The sequence below is a fragment of the Charadrius vociferus genome, unplaced genomic scaffold, assembly GCF_000708025.1.
Source record: "Charadrius vociferus isolate BGI_N301 unplaced genomic scaffold, ASM70802v2 scaffold49, whole genome shotgun sequence".
Taxonomy (NCBI): Eukaryota; Metazoa; Chordata; class Aves; order Charadriiformes; family Charadriidae; genus Charadrius; species Charadrius vociferus.
In genome coordinates, this window is record NW_009661375.1 from 5,847,944 (window position 1) to 5,862,378 (window position 14,435).

Consider the following 14,435-nt stretch of genomic DNA (forward strand, 5'->3'; position numbering starts at 1 on the left):
TACCTACAAGGGATTTTCAACCAGGAGCACCACCTCAGCTGGCTATTGCGTGACCTGGAGGTGTTTCTACAAGTAGCTTTTTTGCTAAATCTTCAGTTTTTTGGGAGGGAAGTCAATCCTCAGAGCACCAGAAGGGTTTAAGTGTCTCCTACCTTGCTTGGGAGAAGCAGCCTGGGGACAGGGGCTGGCCAAGGAGCATCCTCCATCCTTGTTCCTGCCAGCTGGTGGCACTGATGGAAAAAATGCAGCTTTAGCACAAACCCACCTGAAAATGTCGACCAAAGTGGGTCATATTTTGCAGGTTTGGAACTGCTGCAGGTTTCGGGCCAAACGCAGCAGGATCAGTGCATAAGGGAAGGATCTGCATTTCTCCATCCACTCCCAAGATGTATGAGGGGTTTTAGAGGACACAGTTTCCTCAGAGCTGTAGGGAACCGTTCATGTCCAAGGTGGAGTGTTTGAAAAATACGTAGGGAGGATTATTTATGCAACAAGATTAATATTGCAGGGTGGGTTTTGTGGCAGCAATAGGGTTGCAAGAGGAGGTCAGAGCATCTGTGGGCTCCACTGCAAAACATGTGGAAATTGGCAAACACCAAGAGTGGGAGGGAGAGCACAAAATGGCATCAGAGCTGGGGTTCATTCAGCAGTAGCTCATCCCACTGGGATTGCTGGAGTGAGCCTGTATAGGTTTGGAGTGACTGGGGCTTTTTTTGGCTTTTCTCTTGGGAGAGGAGTGCCGGGAGGAGTGTTGCATGGGGTAATGAGGGCCACGGCAGGGGCAAGAATCCAGCACTCATGGAGAGTAGATCCATGGATAAACCATTCAGCTCCCCCTTGGTGGAAATGGGGAGGTTTTCAGCTGCAAAATGCCACTGGCCAAGGGTGGCACCTCCCAGAAGAAATTATTCATCCCCGGAACAACCCAACTGGTTCATGTTTTCAGCCGCAAAGCACGAACATCACTCGTGACTTTGCTTTACAACAGGTTGCACGGGGCATGAGGGAGCAGAGTAGCTTAGTCTGAATTATTTTTTCCTCCTCCTTTTCAAATGAAAATATAAAATCAGCTCCCTGCTTCCCTCCTGAGTTTCTCAATGCTTAACGTCTGGCTTTCCATTTTTTTTCCTTTCCCCCTCTCCTGCTGAGAACAGGTCACTCCTGTTGAGCAGCTTGGGAAAACGGAATTAAATGCAATGACGGATGTGTTGGAGCAGTGGAAAATCCATGTGGATGATAAAGCCAGTGCCCATTGTGCTGTATCTGGGTGCTTCACCTAGGTGTGATGCTGCAGCCCTGGCCCTGTTGATGTCCTCACAGGGTCCCCCTGCTCTACGTGCCACCAAACCCTCTCTCTCAGCCAGGTTTCTTTCCAAGCTTTATGGCTTTCCCCACCTGCCGTGCAGGATAGCACCACGGCCTGTCGTACAGTGATTTAGGGAAGGGGATTGCAAAGGGACGGACATACCCGAGGCTGGTATTGCTCCAAGCAATTCATCTGAGTGAAGTGATGCTCCTCTTTGCATTTAAAGGTGATTATAGAATCATAGAATGGTTTAGGTTGGAAAGGACCTTGAAGATCATCGAGTTCCAGCCCCCCTGCCATGGGCAGGGACACCTCCCACCAGACCAGGTTGCCCAAGGCCACGTCCAGCCTGGCCTTGAACACCTCCAGGGATGGGGCCTCAACAACCTCTCTGGGCAACCTGTGCCAGTGCCTCACCAGCCTTAAAGTGAAAAACTTCTTCCTAATGTTTAATCTAAACCTGCCCTCTTCCAGTTTATAGCCGTTCCCCCTCATCCTATCACTCCATGCCCCAGTAAAAAGTCCTTCCCCAGCCCTGTAGCCCCTTTAGGGACTGGAAGGCCACAATAAGATCTCCCCAGAGCCTTCTCTTCAGCATCCTCCTGCCTGGTTCATGAGCACCAGGTCCAACCTCCCTTGCTGCGGTACAGCCCTGCGGTACACATGCCCAAGGATGTTAACCTGATGGTGCTGCCCAGCACCTTGATGCTGCACCAGTTAATGACCAATATCTCCCAGCAAATACCTAAAAAACCTAACATCTGTGTACTCTGGAGCTGTGTTTTGATCTCCGCACGCCTTTACTTTGTAAAGCAAAGAGGGCTGAGAGCAGCGGTGTGGGTTTGGGGTGGGGGGAGGAAGGCAGGCTGTTGAACGATGCCCTCCTGCAGATTGCTGGGGCAAAGAAGGGGCAAGTTTGGGGTTGAACTGGGCCCCAGAAGGGCCTAGTTGTGCTGGAGGAGGCTTCCAAATATTGTCACTTGCAACTGCTCTGCCAGAATTACCCCTTCACACCTTTCCCTGGGCTCCCTGGATGGCAGCTGCACAGGGTGGTATGTGGGTGCTGGGGGGTTTGCTGGGTGAGATCTGCACGTGCGGTGGTGGAGATGGCGTGTGGTGGTGGAGATGGTGGCTATCGGCATCATATCAACCTGGTCAGCTTGAGAGTGAGCAGTGACAGCCACTGCTACAGCACAAGTAATCACGTGTTAACCCCTTTGCTTAAACCCGCCTTTAACACCAGCCGATGGCATTTGAAGAGGGGAAGGGTGGGGTGAAGCCTGAGCTTCAGACTGGCTTCACCACTGCCCTCCTGGCCATGTGAAGCTCATCCCTTTCTTTAACCGGGGGGTTATTTAATGCAGCCTTTTATCTGTATTTAAGGTTCAGTTTGGTTCCCAAGCCCTGTACTGCAGTGACATGGGGCTGGAAGGAGCTTTGGTCCCGTACATTGCTGTTAGGGAGAGCACATCGTCCATCCCAGCACAGCTGGATGCTCTTTATATCTTTTTTCCCATTTCATTTATTGCCTGAAACCCTCCACCAAATTCAGCTGGAACCCGCAAGTGATACCGATCTTGCCAGAATTTGATTTTCCAGCAAATTTATTGTAGGCAAAATGAAATCACCGACCCCTAAGCACTCTGATGCCCCTGTTTTAAGGAAGATGCTGGGAAAGGCAGTGCCATGACTTGGGACAGGGCATTCTCCCACGGAGGAGCAGAGTCTGTTACTCACCTGCACATGGAATAAAGGTGAACCAAGAGGAGGATTCAGCACAGGGCACCAGTCTAACATCCAGCTGCAACAGCGGATTGCCTCTGCCTTAACACTTCTCCTTAAAAATGAGTTTTAAAGTACAAAAAACATGGGCACAAGAGGAGATGGAAAGTGGGTGGCACGGATTTTTGCCAAAATAATGCCTGGACTTTATGCAAATCTCTGGTGAGTAAAGCAGAAAGAACCGTAACGATGTGAATAGACTTGTCATTACGCTTGCAGCGCGTTTAGCTAGCGATAGCGTAAACAAAACCGGTGCAGTGAAGAGAGGAAAATAATCCAGCACCATTTCACTGGCTGGGATACACACCGGTGCGACTAATAGATCCTGTTATTCTGCATCTGTAAAGTCAAGAAATACGGCTCGTTCCTCCCTCTGCTGCTTGTCACTTGTACTAATGGGGGATGTTCATCTTATCCCAGCCAAGGCTGAGGGCACCGGTGGCGCTGAGATAACGTCGGCGGTGGCTGAGCCCTCCGGAGAGGGTGCGCAGGCAGCGATGCTCGGGGCGGGTTATTCACAGCACATTTTGTTTTTCTTCCAGAGAACCGGGCCCTGGCGTGAAGGAGAATCTGATAACGCAGCTGCCGGATCAAAACTGGCATTTTCCTTGGGGTGCGAACGAGACTGAACCACTGAAATGAAAGCCTCACGTTGCCGGAGACGGTAGAAGGGCTCATCAGAGACGCCCACGGTGGCAGAAGTGACCACATCTGATCGGTGGCTTGACGGGTGGGATTATTGGTTTGCATTCCTCTGATGGACCCTTGTTCTCAAGTCTGGAAAATATTGCCGGAGACGGTAGAAGGGCTCATCAGAGACGCCCACGGTGGCAGAAGTGACCACATCTGATCGGTGGCTTGACGGGTGGGATTATTGGTTTGCATTCCTCTGATGGATCATTGATGCGGTCCTGCAAAATAGCCTCCATTAATTGTCCGATTTCGTGGGTTTAATGGGTTTTCTCTGGCTGAAAGGCTGAGCTGCGCTCCAGGGAAAACAATTACCTTCCTCGCTTAATAAGGAAGATGATAAACTGCAAGTTGGGCAGCGGGTGAAGGAGAGGGCCTTCAGGAATGGCTGAGCAGGATGAGCACCCCTGCAAAACATCTGATGCAACCAAGGGGTTAGGTACCTGCTCACCTCCAGGCATCTGGGGCACTTGTGGCTACAGCGGTGGACGTTGCTTGGAGCTGATGGTGGGAAAGATGAAGGAGCAAATCCCTCCTGCCCGCCCCCCCGCGCCGCCAGCAGGGGCTGGGGGGAAAGAAGTGGTGGCAGAGAGGGGACAGTCTTCTGCAGCCCCGGTTCAACCCTCAGCTGTACAGGCAGCAACGTGGGGGCTGCTCCTTCCGAGCAGAAAGCTTGGGTTGGGTTAGACGGTGGCCGTTAAGGCTGACGTGAGGTGGAAGGTGGCTGCTGGGCTCAGAGCTACGCGTCTTTTCTCCCTGTGGGAATACCAGGGTGACCGCTGGTCCCCGGGGATGGGGACATGCAGAGGGGCTGCTCATAGAGAGTGACAGGCTGGCACGGTAACACGCTGTGCCTCCGGCCATGACACAGTGCGAGCAGGTGAAAACTGACTGAAACACGGGGATTTCACATGATTTTCCCTGCTGAATACTCAATGGGGTTCCTTGAAGGATCCAGTCTCGGGCCTGAAGATGCTGCCATGAGGCTGCTTGCCAAAATGTACTCATCAATGTACAGGAAAGGAAATGTACTAAAAGGAAACGTTTGTTTTTCCCATGTGTTCAGTTTGGCAGGAGCTAAAATTTCAGCAAAACACATCTCTCAAACTCTCTAGTAATATAAATGACTATATCAACTCCAAAATCGAGTTGGGGTGGTGCCCAAGCTGCCGTGTGCTATTTGCTCTCAGCCGTATCATCCCATCAGTAGCTCCTGTTTGATGTAATTCACTTTTTTAGACTATTATTTTTAACGTCTAGCTCCTTTCAAAAGCAGCAGACTAGGAGTTGAGCCCATCTCCTCAAATGCTAGAAGAGGCCTTTAAAAGACTGTGTGTGTACCCAAACCTTACACCTCTGGGTTTGGTGCAAAGGGGATGGATGTTTGCGTTGGTTTCTCCAACCCTAATTCTGCAGCCATATGATGAAAGAGCCCAAGTTTGTTTGTGGTTTGTTTTTTTTTTTTTTTTTTTTTTAAATATACACAAGTATTTTGTTAGTTCTGCTGGTTGCAAGGAAGAGTTCAGACATGAATGTTAAATATTAGAGAGAAGAGAGTCAAATAAAAAGGTGCTTCTGTTATTATTCACATTAATTGCTTTGTTTGCAGCAGTATGAAGCCCTAATGGCCATGGGGACACACTGCCTGCCCGCCACCCTCCTGCTGCCACCTCTGCTCCTGGGGCCAGCGGTGCCCCAGGACACCTCCAAGCCATGAGGCTCCCACGGGACCACCCCCGGCAGCAGCGCGGTACGAGGGGTTCGTTAGGACTTGCGAGCCAGGACGCGCTTGGGGAGAGGTGAGCTTGCAATCAGCCCCCATATAAATCACAGCTCCGTGCTGGCTGCGCTCTTGCTGTTATTTCCATCACAAACGCAGTTGTTGCTATCATATAACTGGTGTTATTAATAACAAAAACTTCCTTTTGTGAATACTTTTTTTTTCATGGCAGAAATACTATCAAAAACCCCCCTACTACCTGCTGATCAAACTCCCAAACAGTGGGCAGGCCAGTAGAGCTCAGCCATCTGTGATGCTTCCCAGTTTTTATTGTTCCTTAAAAAAAAAAAAAAAACAAAGGGGGGGGGGGGGGAATGTTTGTCTGCAAATCAGGTGCTTTCAAATAAAAGTAATCTTTTTGCGTGTCCGATCCTAGGAGCGTTGTAAGAGAAAAAAGCCAGCCTAAATGACACGGGGCCAGGCTTACGGAAGGAACTGGGTAGGGTGGTTGGTTTGGTTTGGCTTTTGAAAGGCTTTTCCATGGTGGAGGTTAGGAAAAATATTTGTTTGGGCCAAAGCTCTAGAAAATAGGAACTGACATTTCCCAGTGATGCTGGCAACCCGGGGTGTTCAGTCTCTCCTGAGAAGCTTGTTGTTCAGCTGGGATTGCAGCTTTTCTGGGAGGAAAAAAAAAAAAAAAGGGAGAGAAATAATGCTATTTATGGCTTTACTAAAGGAACCTAAAATCCAGGGCTGCCGATAGAAAGTTGGTGTTGGAAAGAGGCCCGGCTCAGCGTGGCTCTGGGAGGGATGCGGGGCTACCACTGGGGCCCGGTGCCTTGCGGGGGGGCAAAGCTACGGGTGGTTTCAGGTTTGTAGGACATTTGTAGCTATGCCACCACAGGCTGGAGCAAACCATGGGTGTCACGAGCGGGGTCGGTTCTTTAGCAAAGGCTGGGACAGGGTGTGCAGGCAGCTGAGGGTGTAGCAGCAGTCCTGGAGGCGAGGGCACGCTCAACATCAGCTCAGTTACTCCGCCTGGGTGACCAGGGCAGGTAGAAATCCTACAAAACTACAAACTAGAGAAATTAGCGTGAACCGTTTTAACTGGCAACAGCTCACTTAAAAGATACCGCTCTCCTACGTTCAGCAATGGACTTCTCTCTTCCAACCGGATTCGGGGGGAACGTGTCTCAGCAGTGCCTGCCCATACCATCGTCCCCACTGACGTCCTGGGTGTCGCGCGGGTTAGGACATCCAGACTCAGCCATGGATATTCAACGGAGAGAAGACAAGCTTGCGGCACCGTGCTTCTCGGCTAACAGCACTGCAGCACCTCCAGGTTATGCGCAAAGCAGCTTTCATGACATATTTCACAATAACATAACTTAATGAAAAATTAATGTTTTGCACATCACAGAATATTTATTCTGATAATAATTCCTAATAGCAACGTGAACATCGGCTCCGTTCAGAAACGAGTTCTCAAAAATGCCAGGAGAGGTTTGAAATGGCTTTCCAAAACTGCTACCTCACTGAAAGGTCACTTTATTGAAAGTAAGTCAACATGTCCAATTTTGAGATTTAGCTGGAAATATCCAAGATTTGTGTCCTTGAGAATGGCTCTGCTTTTGCCAGCAGGAGACAAACGATGTAGACCTCATCCATATTTTAAACCCACCAGTGCAGTAAGACACAAGCTTAAATGGTTTTTATTACAAAACATTTTATTGTAGTTATTTACACCCGTTCCTTGATAAGTGTATAAATGTAAACATTTATTATAGATGTATTTCTCTTATCTTACAGTCCAACCCCAGTTCAGAGTAAATGTCATTTTTAAGCATACAAGTAGTGAGGAAATGTAAGCTATATTCACAGAATATACATCTGCGTGCAGTTGAAGTTCACCAGCCCTAAGCTAGTGGTATAGACACTGTCCCATTAGCTCTACTTCTGCTTCTCGTGTGTACGCTGGAGTCTGTGATGTCATCGGCATGATCCTCACTTTTCTTCTCTTTCAAGCTGTTGATGAACCTCAGGGTTATTTCATCCCATTCCTCAGGGAGCAGCATCAGCAGAAACCCAATGCAAATGATGATGGTGGCTCCCAACCTCACTACGCTGAAGATCATTTTGTGCTTCAACAGATCCACAGCTGTGAAGAAGAAACAACAACGCCATCAAAACTGCAGCGGGATAATGTACAGCATCAGAGCAGCCTGGCACATCTCTGTAACCTCTGTGTTGCCCTCTGGCTGTGACACTGGCCACGTTGCTCTCAGTCCTCTAGAGTGACCAGCTCCTCGAGTCCAGAGAACAGCTTTGACCTGAGAGTGTGGTACTGGAGGTGCCACATCTCCTCACTGCCTTCATGCAGGCTCTGAGGAAGCCTTGTAGGGCCAGTCTCAGCCTCAAGGTTTCCACTTCTGCTCTGAGAGGGAAGGTACTTTATGGTAACTCTTTACCTACAGCAGGTTGCATCAGCAACCACCAACCATCCTTGGGCTACGTGGACCAGCAACGGGGCATGCAGGTCAGAGAGCTGGAGTGGAGACCTCCAGGTCCAGGCTCCCAACTCCACAACCAGCAACAAACGCACATCTGAGCCCCCTGTAAGCAGCCTCTTACAGGTACTAACTGTTTCGCAGCTCCGACCTGCCTTCCCCTAAAAATAGATGTTTCTTTGAAAACATGCTCAGATACGTGGAGTGGTGAGGCTAAGAGGGTGGAGGAGGAGCTGGGACGAGCAGAGACAGAGGCTATTCAAGGAGACAGGACTCTGGAGTAAATGTCCCCCGTGTACGCCCGGCCCTGCTGCTGCACGGCAGGTCACCAGCACAGCGCTGAGCCGCAGCAGCAGCACGCTGACCCCGCCGTGGCTCGGCAGCAACCAGCAGCTTAGGGCTGCTGGCTGGGCATCAGCCCGCCCTCTCCTCTGCCGTGGTACGGCCGCATCCCGTCACTCCCAGAGAAAGCAGGCGAGACCAAAAAAAAAGACTTTCACCAACTTAAGCACTCATCGTCACCAGGAATATCAAGGAAACTGAACCACTTTTGAAATATGTGACAATAGATTTTGACTATTTAGACAATAAACTGTTTCTGCTGTCTGCGTGCCCGTGTCTTTATTCTTCCACCAACAACCACGGTACTCGTACCTGCATTAACAGGGACGCTGAGCACTGTCCCGATAGAGATCAGAATGGGGTATGTAAGCACGACGCCAACATTAACCAGAATATTGAAAGCTAGGGAAAAACAGAGAAAATAATACATGATTATGGGGGAAAAACACTAGAGTGAGCCTTTTCCCCTCCACCTTGACCCTACAAGTACGGTATATGCTCAGTACGCACAGCACAATGATGTAGTTGTCGCAAAGTGACTGACTTTTATGTTTTTATATATGAGTGTGAAATGAGGGGAGGTTCTGCATGGGGGAAGAGGAAGGGCTGTATGTCCTTTCCCAACCTGTGACACCAAGGTTATCGCACTCAGATGTCACAGCTTTGTCCAAGCGTTCATCAGAAACCAACAACCTAGTTTTGCTGCCATAAACCATCATTTCTCCTCCCACCAGAAGGGCGGTGATCCCAGGTTCCCCTCTGGGCTGAGGTTGTGTTGGCCTTGTCTCAGTAGGACATTTTGCTGATGAAAGGCCCCACACCCCTCCAGCTGGACCACACCACACCAAAGGTGATAGCAGCAGGAACTCATACTCTAAAGGACACTAAATGCAATTAGCTGATGACGTTAACTAAGCAGACTGGAGCGAGGCCATGGTCTTGCTGCCACGTTGAAGGCAAAATGAAAGTCAAGAGAAGTACAAATGGTCAACACCTTTAATTTATGGGTTGGGTTTTATTGGTTTTTTTTTTTTTTAACATGACAGCATTCCCAGCCAGCTCCGATTTCCTTGAAAGATCACAAGCAAACTGCAAAACCTTCCCTTTCATACCAGCCCCTAAGGGTACTCTTCCAGCTCTAGCAGCCAGGGGCTGGTGCTGTGCACTGTGGCAGGACCCCAAGTCCCCCTCATCACCCACCACCCAGTCCTGCTGCTGAGCCCCCTAAGTAAAAAGAGCAAGTTTGCTCCGCAAGACTGTTTCCTCATGGTTGGGATTATATGCGTGGGTGATAAACTATCCCTACTTTTTGTCCCCTAGGTGCTCTCAGAGCAGCTGCCATTCCGGTTAGAGCAGTTTCAGGGTGGTCACAGCCCCTCAGCTCTCAGCCCAACCGTGTCTCAGGATGGCTGCGTGGATGGGCAACGACATCCTCTTTGTTTCCATTTAATATACTTGCAGTGGAGACAAAAACCCGCTTCAATTATGAAATAATGGAGACTTTACTACAGGAAAGGATGTTGTTCTATCTGGAAATTAAAACGCCGCTGGGCTGAATCCAACAGATACTCTGCCTGGCTAAAGGCTAGCGACTGCGGCTCTGGAAGAGGGAGGGTCGTGGAAGGGCGGCGGGGAGGTGAAGACCACAGGCCATGGAATGCCACCAGCCTTCACAGGCTAAGGCAAAGCGGCGCGAGCTCTGCCCTGAGCCCTGCAGCACCCACAGAAAGGTGCCCCCGTGCTGTGGGTCCCCGTGTCAGTGCACACATGCGCCCCCCCCCCACTCCAAAGCATGCCAGGAACCGCCTGGGTACACACAGCCCTTTGAAACTGGATGTACAGCAACCGAGCTGCGCCAGAGAGAGAGGGAAATACCTATGGAACTGCTGTAGGAATGTAAAGATGGAGAGTGGACAATTAGTACGACTGCTTCATGTATGTCCTCTGCTATTAAGAGTAGTATTAAGGCCTCTTATGAAAAGTATGAATCATTTCTCCAGGAGTACCTCTTTGCCCTGGGATCAGATTTAATCTGGGAGCGAGCTCTGCTGCTTATGGTGGTGGGGGGATCGTTTGTGCCTGGGCTAATTTTGTATTGGGGTGGGCAGGGAGGGAAAACTGCTAGAAAAATGAGTAAATTTTTTTATCACATACATACCTAACCAGAGGCCAGCTACTCCACACAGGTAACCCCACGGCACAGCGGAGAAGGGGGACCAGTACTCCACTTTTGTAAAATACAGTATGATGGGGGTAACAGAGATGAAAATTAAATTGAAGAAGCCCAGGGTAGAAACAAAATGAGCCGCTTCCCCGAAGTTTGCGCTTCCAAGAAACATTTTGAACAAAACCTGCAAAGGAGAGGAGAGAAGAGAAGAGCGTTTTAGACTTCATGCCTGTCACGGGAAGCCAAGTCCCCCTGCAACTTCTGCAAGGGGAACTTTGGTCTGATTTCTGCCCTTTCCTGCATTTTAGCCCAGAGGGGGATACCACGTTATGACAGTGCAGATGGCTGCGTCCGTACAACACAGCACCACGAGGAGCGAGTGTAACTAAGAACCCGAAGACAACACTGTTCATGCAGTGAAAGTTATGGGATTTGGGCTGTGCTTGGCACTGTTAGGAGCCCAGTGGCTTCCACTGCATATACCTGCTGGGAGGGACAAGCCTAGCCCGGGGGGACTCGCTTCAGCTCCACAGGTAGCCCAAGCCTCGTGGAGGGTTTGTCCTGCACGAGCCTGAATGAATGCAATTCCAGCGACACATTCATCAGCGAGACAACCGAAGTCTAAAGCTGGGAGGCAACTTCTCATCCCACTACAACTTAATCCAAACTTCTCCTCCTCATGACACACACTTCACCCTCCCTGAGCTGACTATAAATCCAGCCACCTTTAGCCCAACCTGTTCCTAACTCAGACCCGCCCCTGCCTTCTGCATCCCTCACCTTCAAGAGCAGCCACTACTTTCAAGCAGGGGGCAAAGCCCTGCGTGTCTCGAACACAGCGGCTGCAGCAGGCGCAGGCAGGGGCTCCAAGCCCAGCACGAGCGCAGGATACGCAAGAGAGCTGCAGTGCAGACCAGGGCTGAGCCGTCCAACCCCGCTCAGGGAAAAAGCGGCACTACTCACATTCGGGCTCTCCTCCCTGCCACACACGGCAAAGCCCTTCTTTGAAATAGTGTCGATAAACTGCGGTGGCAGGAAATGATTAAAACACGATCCTAAACTCCTTGCAGCATAGCAATGGAGCTTTCATTAAAGGCTCATAAAGCAAAGCCATTCTGAATATTTGGCAGCTAACAACTAATTACCCTCCTAGTAGATTTTCCCGACACTGTGACATTGCCTGGTCACAATATGAATGATGCAGGAGGGATGAATAAAATAAAACATTTATTGTATAGTGATTCACTTTGTCCTCGTGCATTTTTAACACCCAGTGTTAAAGAAAGAAGAGTACTAATAAACAGTTATGACCTACCTTATACAATGCAGACGTAGAGGCTGATCCAACAGCATACGCTACCCCGATAATTGAATCACCCTGGAAACCATCTGCATATGCCATCATTACGATTCCTGTGATTGCCATTATTGCTGCAACTATCTGCACAGACAAAGCAAAGCAATGTAAAGCTCAGCGCAATTTCATTACACGGAAAGAGATTATCACTGTGTGGGGTTTTAATGAGTGCCACTAGCTACTTTCTCTGACTTCGAAGCTTTCTTGCTTTCCCTTAAATAGGGAAAAATATGTATGGTTGGGAGAGATGTAAAACATAATGAAAGTGTACACACTGATGGCGATATGGATCTATAGCATTGCAAATTCTCCTGGGACCTACTGACAGAACATCCATCATTAGGTCTTTTATACTCTAAACATCCACTGTGGAGATGTAACTCCAAAATCAAGAAATCTTAAGATGTTATGCCCTACTATACAAGACAAATATTTAGCAAAGCCAATCAATTTGACTTGAAATGCAAACATCTAGATGGCCAACCTCCCTGGACACCACTCCAAGAGAATGACCCCTGTATCGTGGAATACCAGTGTACCACCGGGAGCTCTTCCAGGCTGCCCCAGCTGTGCACGGTATTTCCTAACAGCCCTGCCAGCTTTCTTGGACAGACGTGATCCAATTCCTTTATGAAGCCTGTACCTTTGTGCCTAGATTTTTGGCCCAATTTGAAAATCCCAGACAGAGCTTCTAAGGAGCTTCAAAGAGAAAGAAGAGAAATAATTAAGTACACCATAACTGAAATCCTGTGCCTGGACTCCAAGGACCTTAAAGAAGTGGTAGGGACCCCAAAATGTTTTATTCTTTGAAAAACTTCCCCTCTCTACCTTGTTGCCCTCAGCAGGTAAATATGGAGCCTGAATTTCAAAGACACTGCATACCTAGTTTCCATGGATTGCAGAGGAAAATGTGTTTCCTCACACCTGTGGAAAATCACAGCCCCATTTCTGAAAGATAGGTTTTTTTAACCGAGATTTTTTTTAAAAAAAATAATTAGTATTACATTAAACATTTTATCACTATAAAAAGGCTGTTCGTGTACTAGAGCTGGGTGTAGAGCAGCAGATGCACAAATGCAGATACCCAAAGCTGGCTATTACAGAATCAGCAGCAACATTTAAGGTTCAGACCCTGTCTTCTGGTCCCAGATATCCATTAAATCACACAGCTCCCAGCGGATAGGTAAAGCAGGCTCTCCCCAATCATACAAAGGAAGAAACTACTATGGTTCACCTAGACGAGTGCTGACCTCCGCAAACACTGCCACACCGACCGGCTCCCGAACTCAGCCGTCGAGCCAGGCAGGGCTTTTTAACCTTCTTGCTCCTGCAGCTCTGGCGCAACACCTGAGCCAACACCAACGTGAGATGGACATTTGCTTCCTGGAAAACCTCATTAAACTTCATTTAAGAAATATGTACTACTAGACAAACCTAAGCTTCACATGCTTCAAACCACAGACTTTAAAGGCATCTTGATCACATCACGTGCCCTTTTGCAGAGAAGCCTGACTTTCAGAGGGCACAGTTTTACCAAGACTCCCAGAAAACCCACTGATACTCATACCAAGCAGATGTAAGCCAGACTGAGGCAATAAGCACAAAAATCCCACAAAACAATTTTCAACAGAGCCAGTCAGTAGAGCAAACCCATGTCTCAAGGGACACATGGGACAGGGATGCATACCCGGCTCAGGTAAAGGCGTCCACACATGGGGGACAATGGGGAACCATGAATCAGCTCCCAGGGCGGAGCCAATCTCTGAGACTCCAGGGAAAAATTTTGGTGCTCCTAAATCCCATAGATATCTAGGCCAACATCTTCACCGAGGAACTCATCTTGTGGGAGCAGCTTTAAGTACTCCCCTCTCACCATTACCCCTATTTTACCAGTTACTGAGGCACACGGGTACCCCCTCGCATTGCAGTCGCAGTGCCGAAGGCAGAGTCACAAACCACAGTGCGTGTCTATATCCCACCTCACTCCTATTGACAACATCCAACCTCCAAGATACAGTTCAACAAAGCTGCCTAGCTGTCACCTAAACCTGACGATACCGTTGATACCTCCAAATTCACCATGAAATCCAGATCCCCCAACTTAACGTCTAGGGTTGGAGTCACATACGTACTCCCAGTCTCTCGGGGGTAATGCAAGGTTTGGTGAGACCTGCAAGGGCTTTAGGAAAAGGGGACCAGACGGCTTCCCTCCCTTCCTTCCCAGAATAACACATCCCAGCAGTCAGGCCATCCCGGGAGGAGGGCTTGAGTTCCTTCATCCAGAGGAAGGACATGGATCCAAGACTGTCATCTCTGGACTTAGGGCTCTCAAGGGCGAGATGCTGAGTAGGACAGGGGAGCACGCTGCATTTTCCAGTGCCTCAATGGGAATCTGGCCTTCACTCCTTAAGAGAGCTGGGGTGCTGGAGAGTCAGGGTACACCTGGTGCAGGACGCACATACCATCCCCCCAAGATGCAGCAATGCTTATTTTGACCCCTGAGCTTACATCTCCTCAAGGACCTGTGAGCAAAACACGGGTAAATTCTCTTAGAAGGATGAGTT

The 14,435-nt window shown here is 49.2% G+C and overlaps 1 protein-coding gene across 1 annotated transcript in view; it reads right to left on the minus strand.

The window, feature by feature from the left end:
- Window positions 1-7,207: 7,207 nt before the first annotated feature.
- SLC35F4 (solute carrier family 35, member F4) overlaps window positions 7,208-14,435 on the minus strand; it is a 35,249-nt gene continuing 28,021 nt past the window's right edge. Inside the window, exons 6-9 of the mRNA XM_009893962.1 lie at window positions 11,830-11,955; window positions 10,506-10,698; window positions 8,660-8,749; window positions 7,208-7,656 (exon numbers count right to left, since the gene is read on the minus strand). Of these exons, the coding sequence (XP_009892264.1) occupies window positions 7,415-7,656; window positions 8,660-8,749; window positions 10,506-10,698; window positions 11,830-11,955 (651 nt within the window). The 3' untranslated portion in view covers window positions 7,208-7,414. The remainder of the gene's footprint in view (window positions 7,657-8,659; window positions 8,750-10,505; window positions 10,699-11,829; window positions 11,956-14,435) is intronic.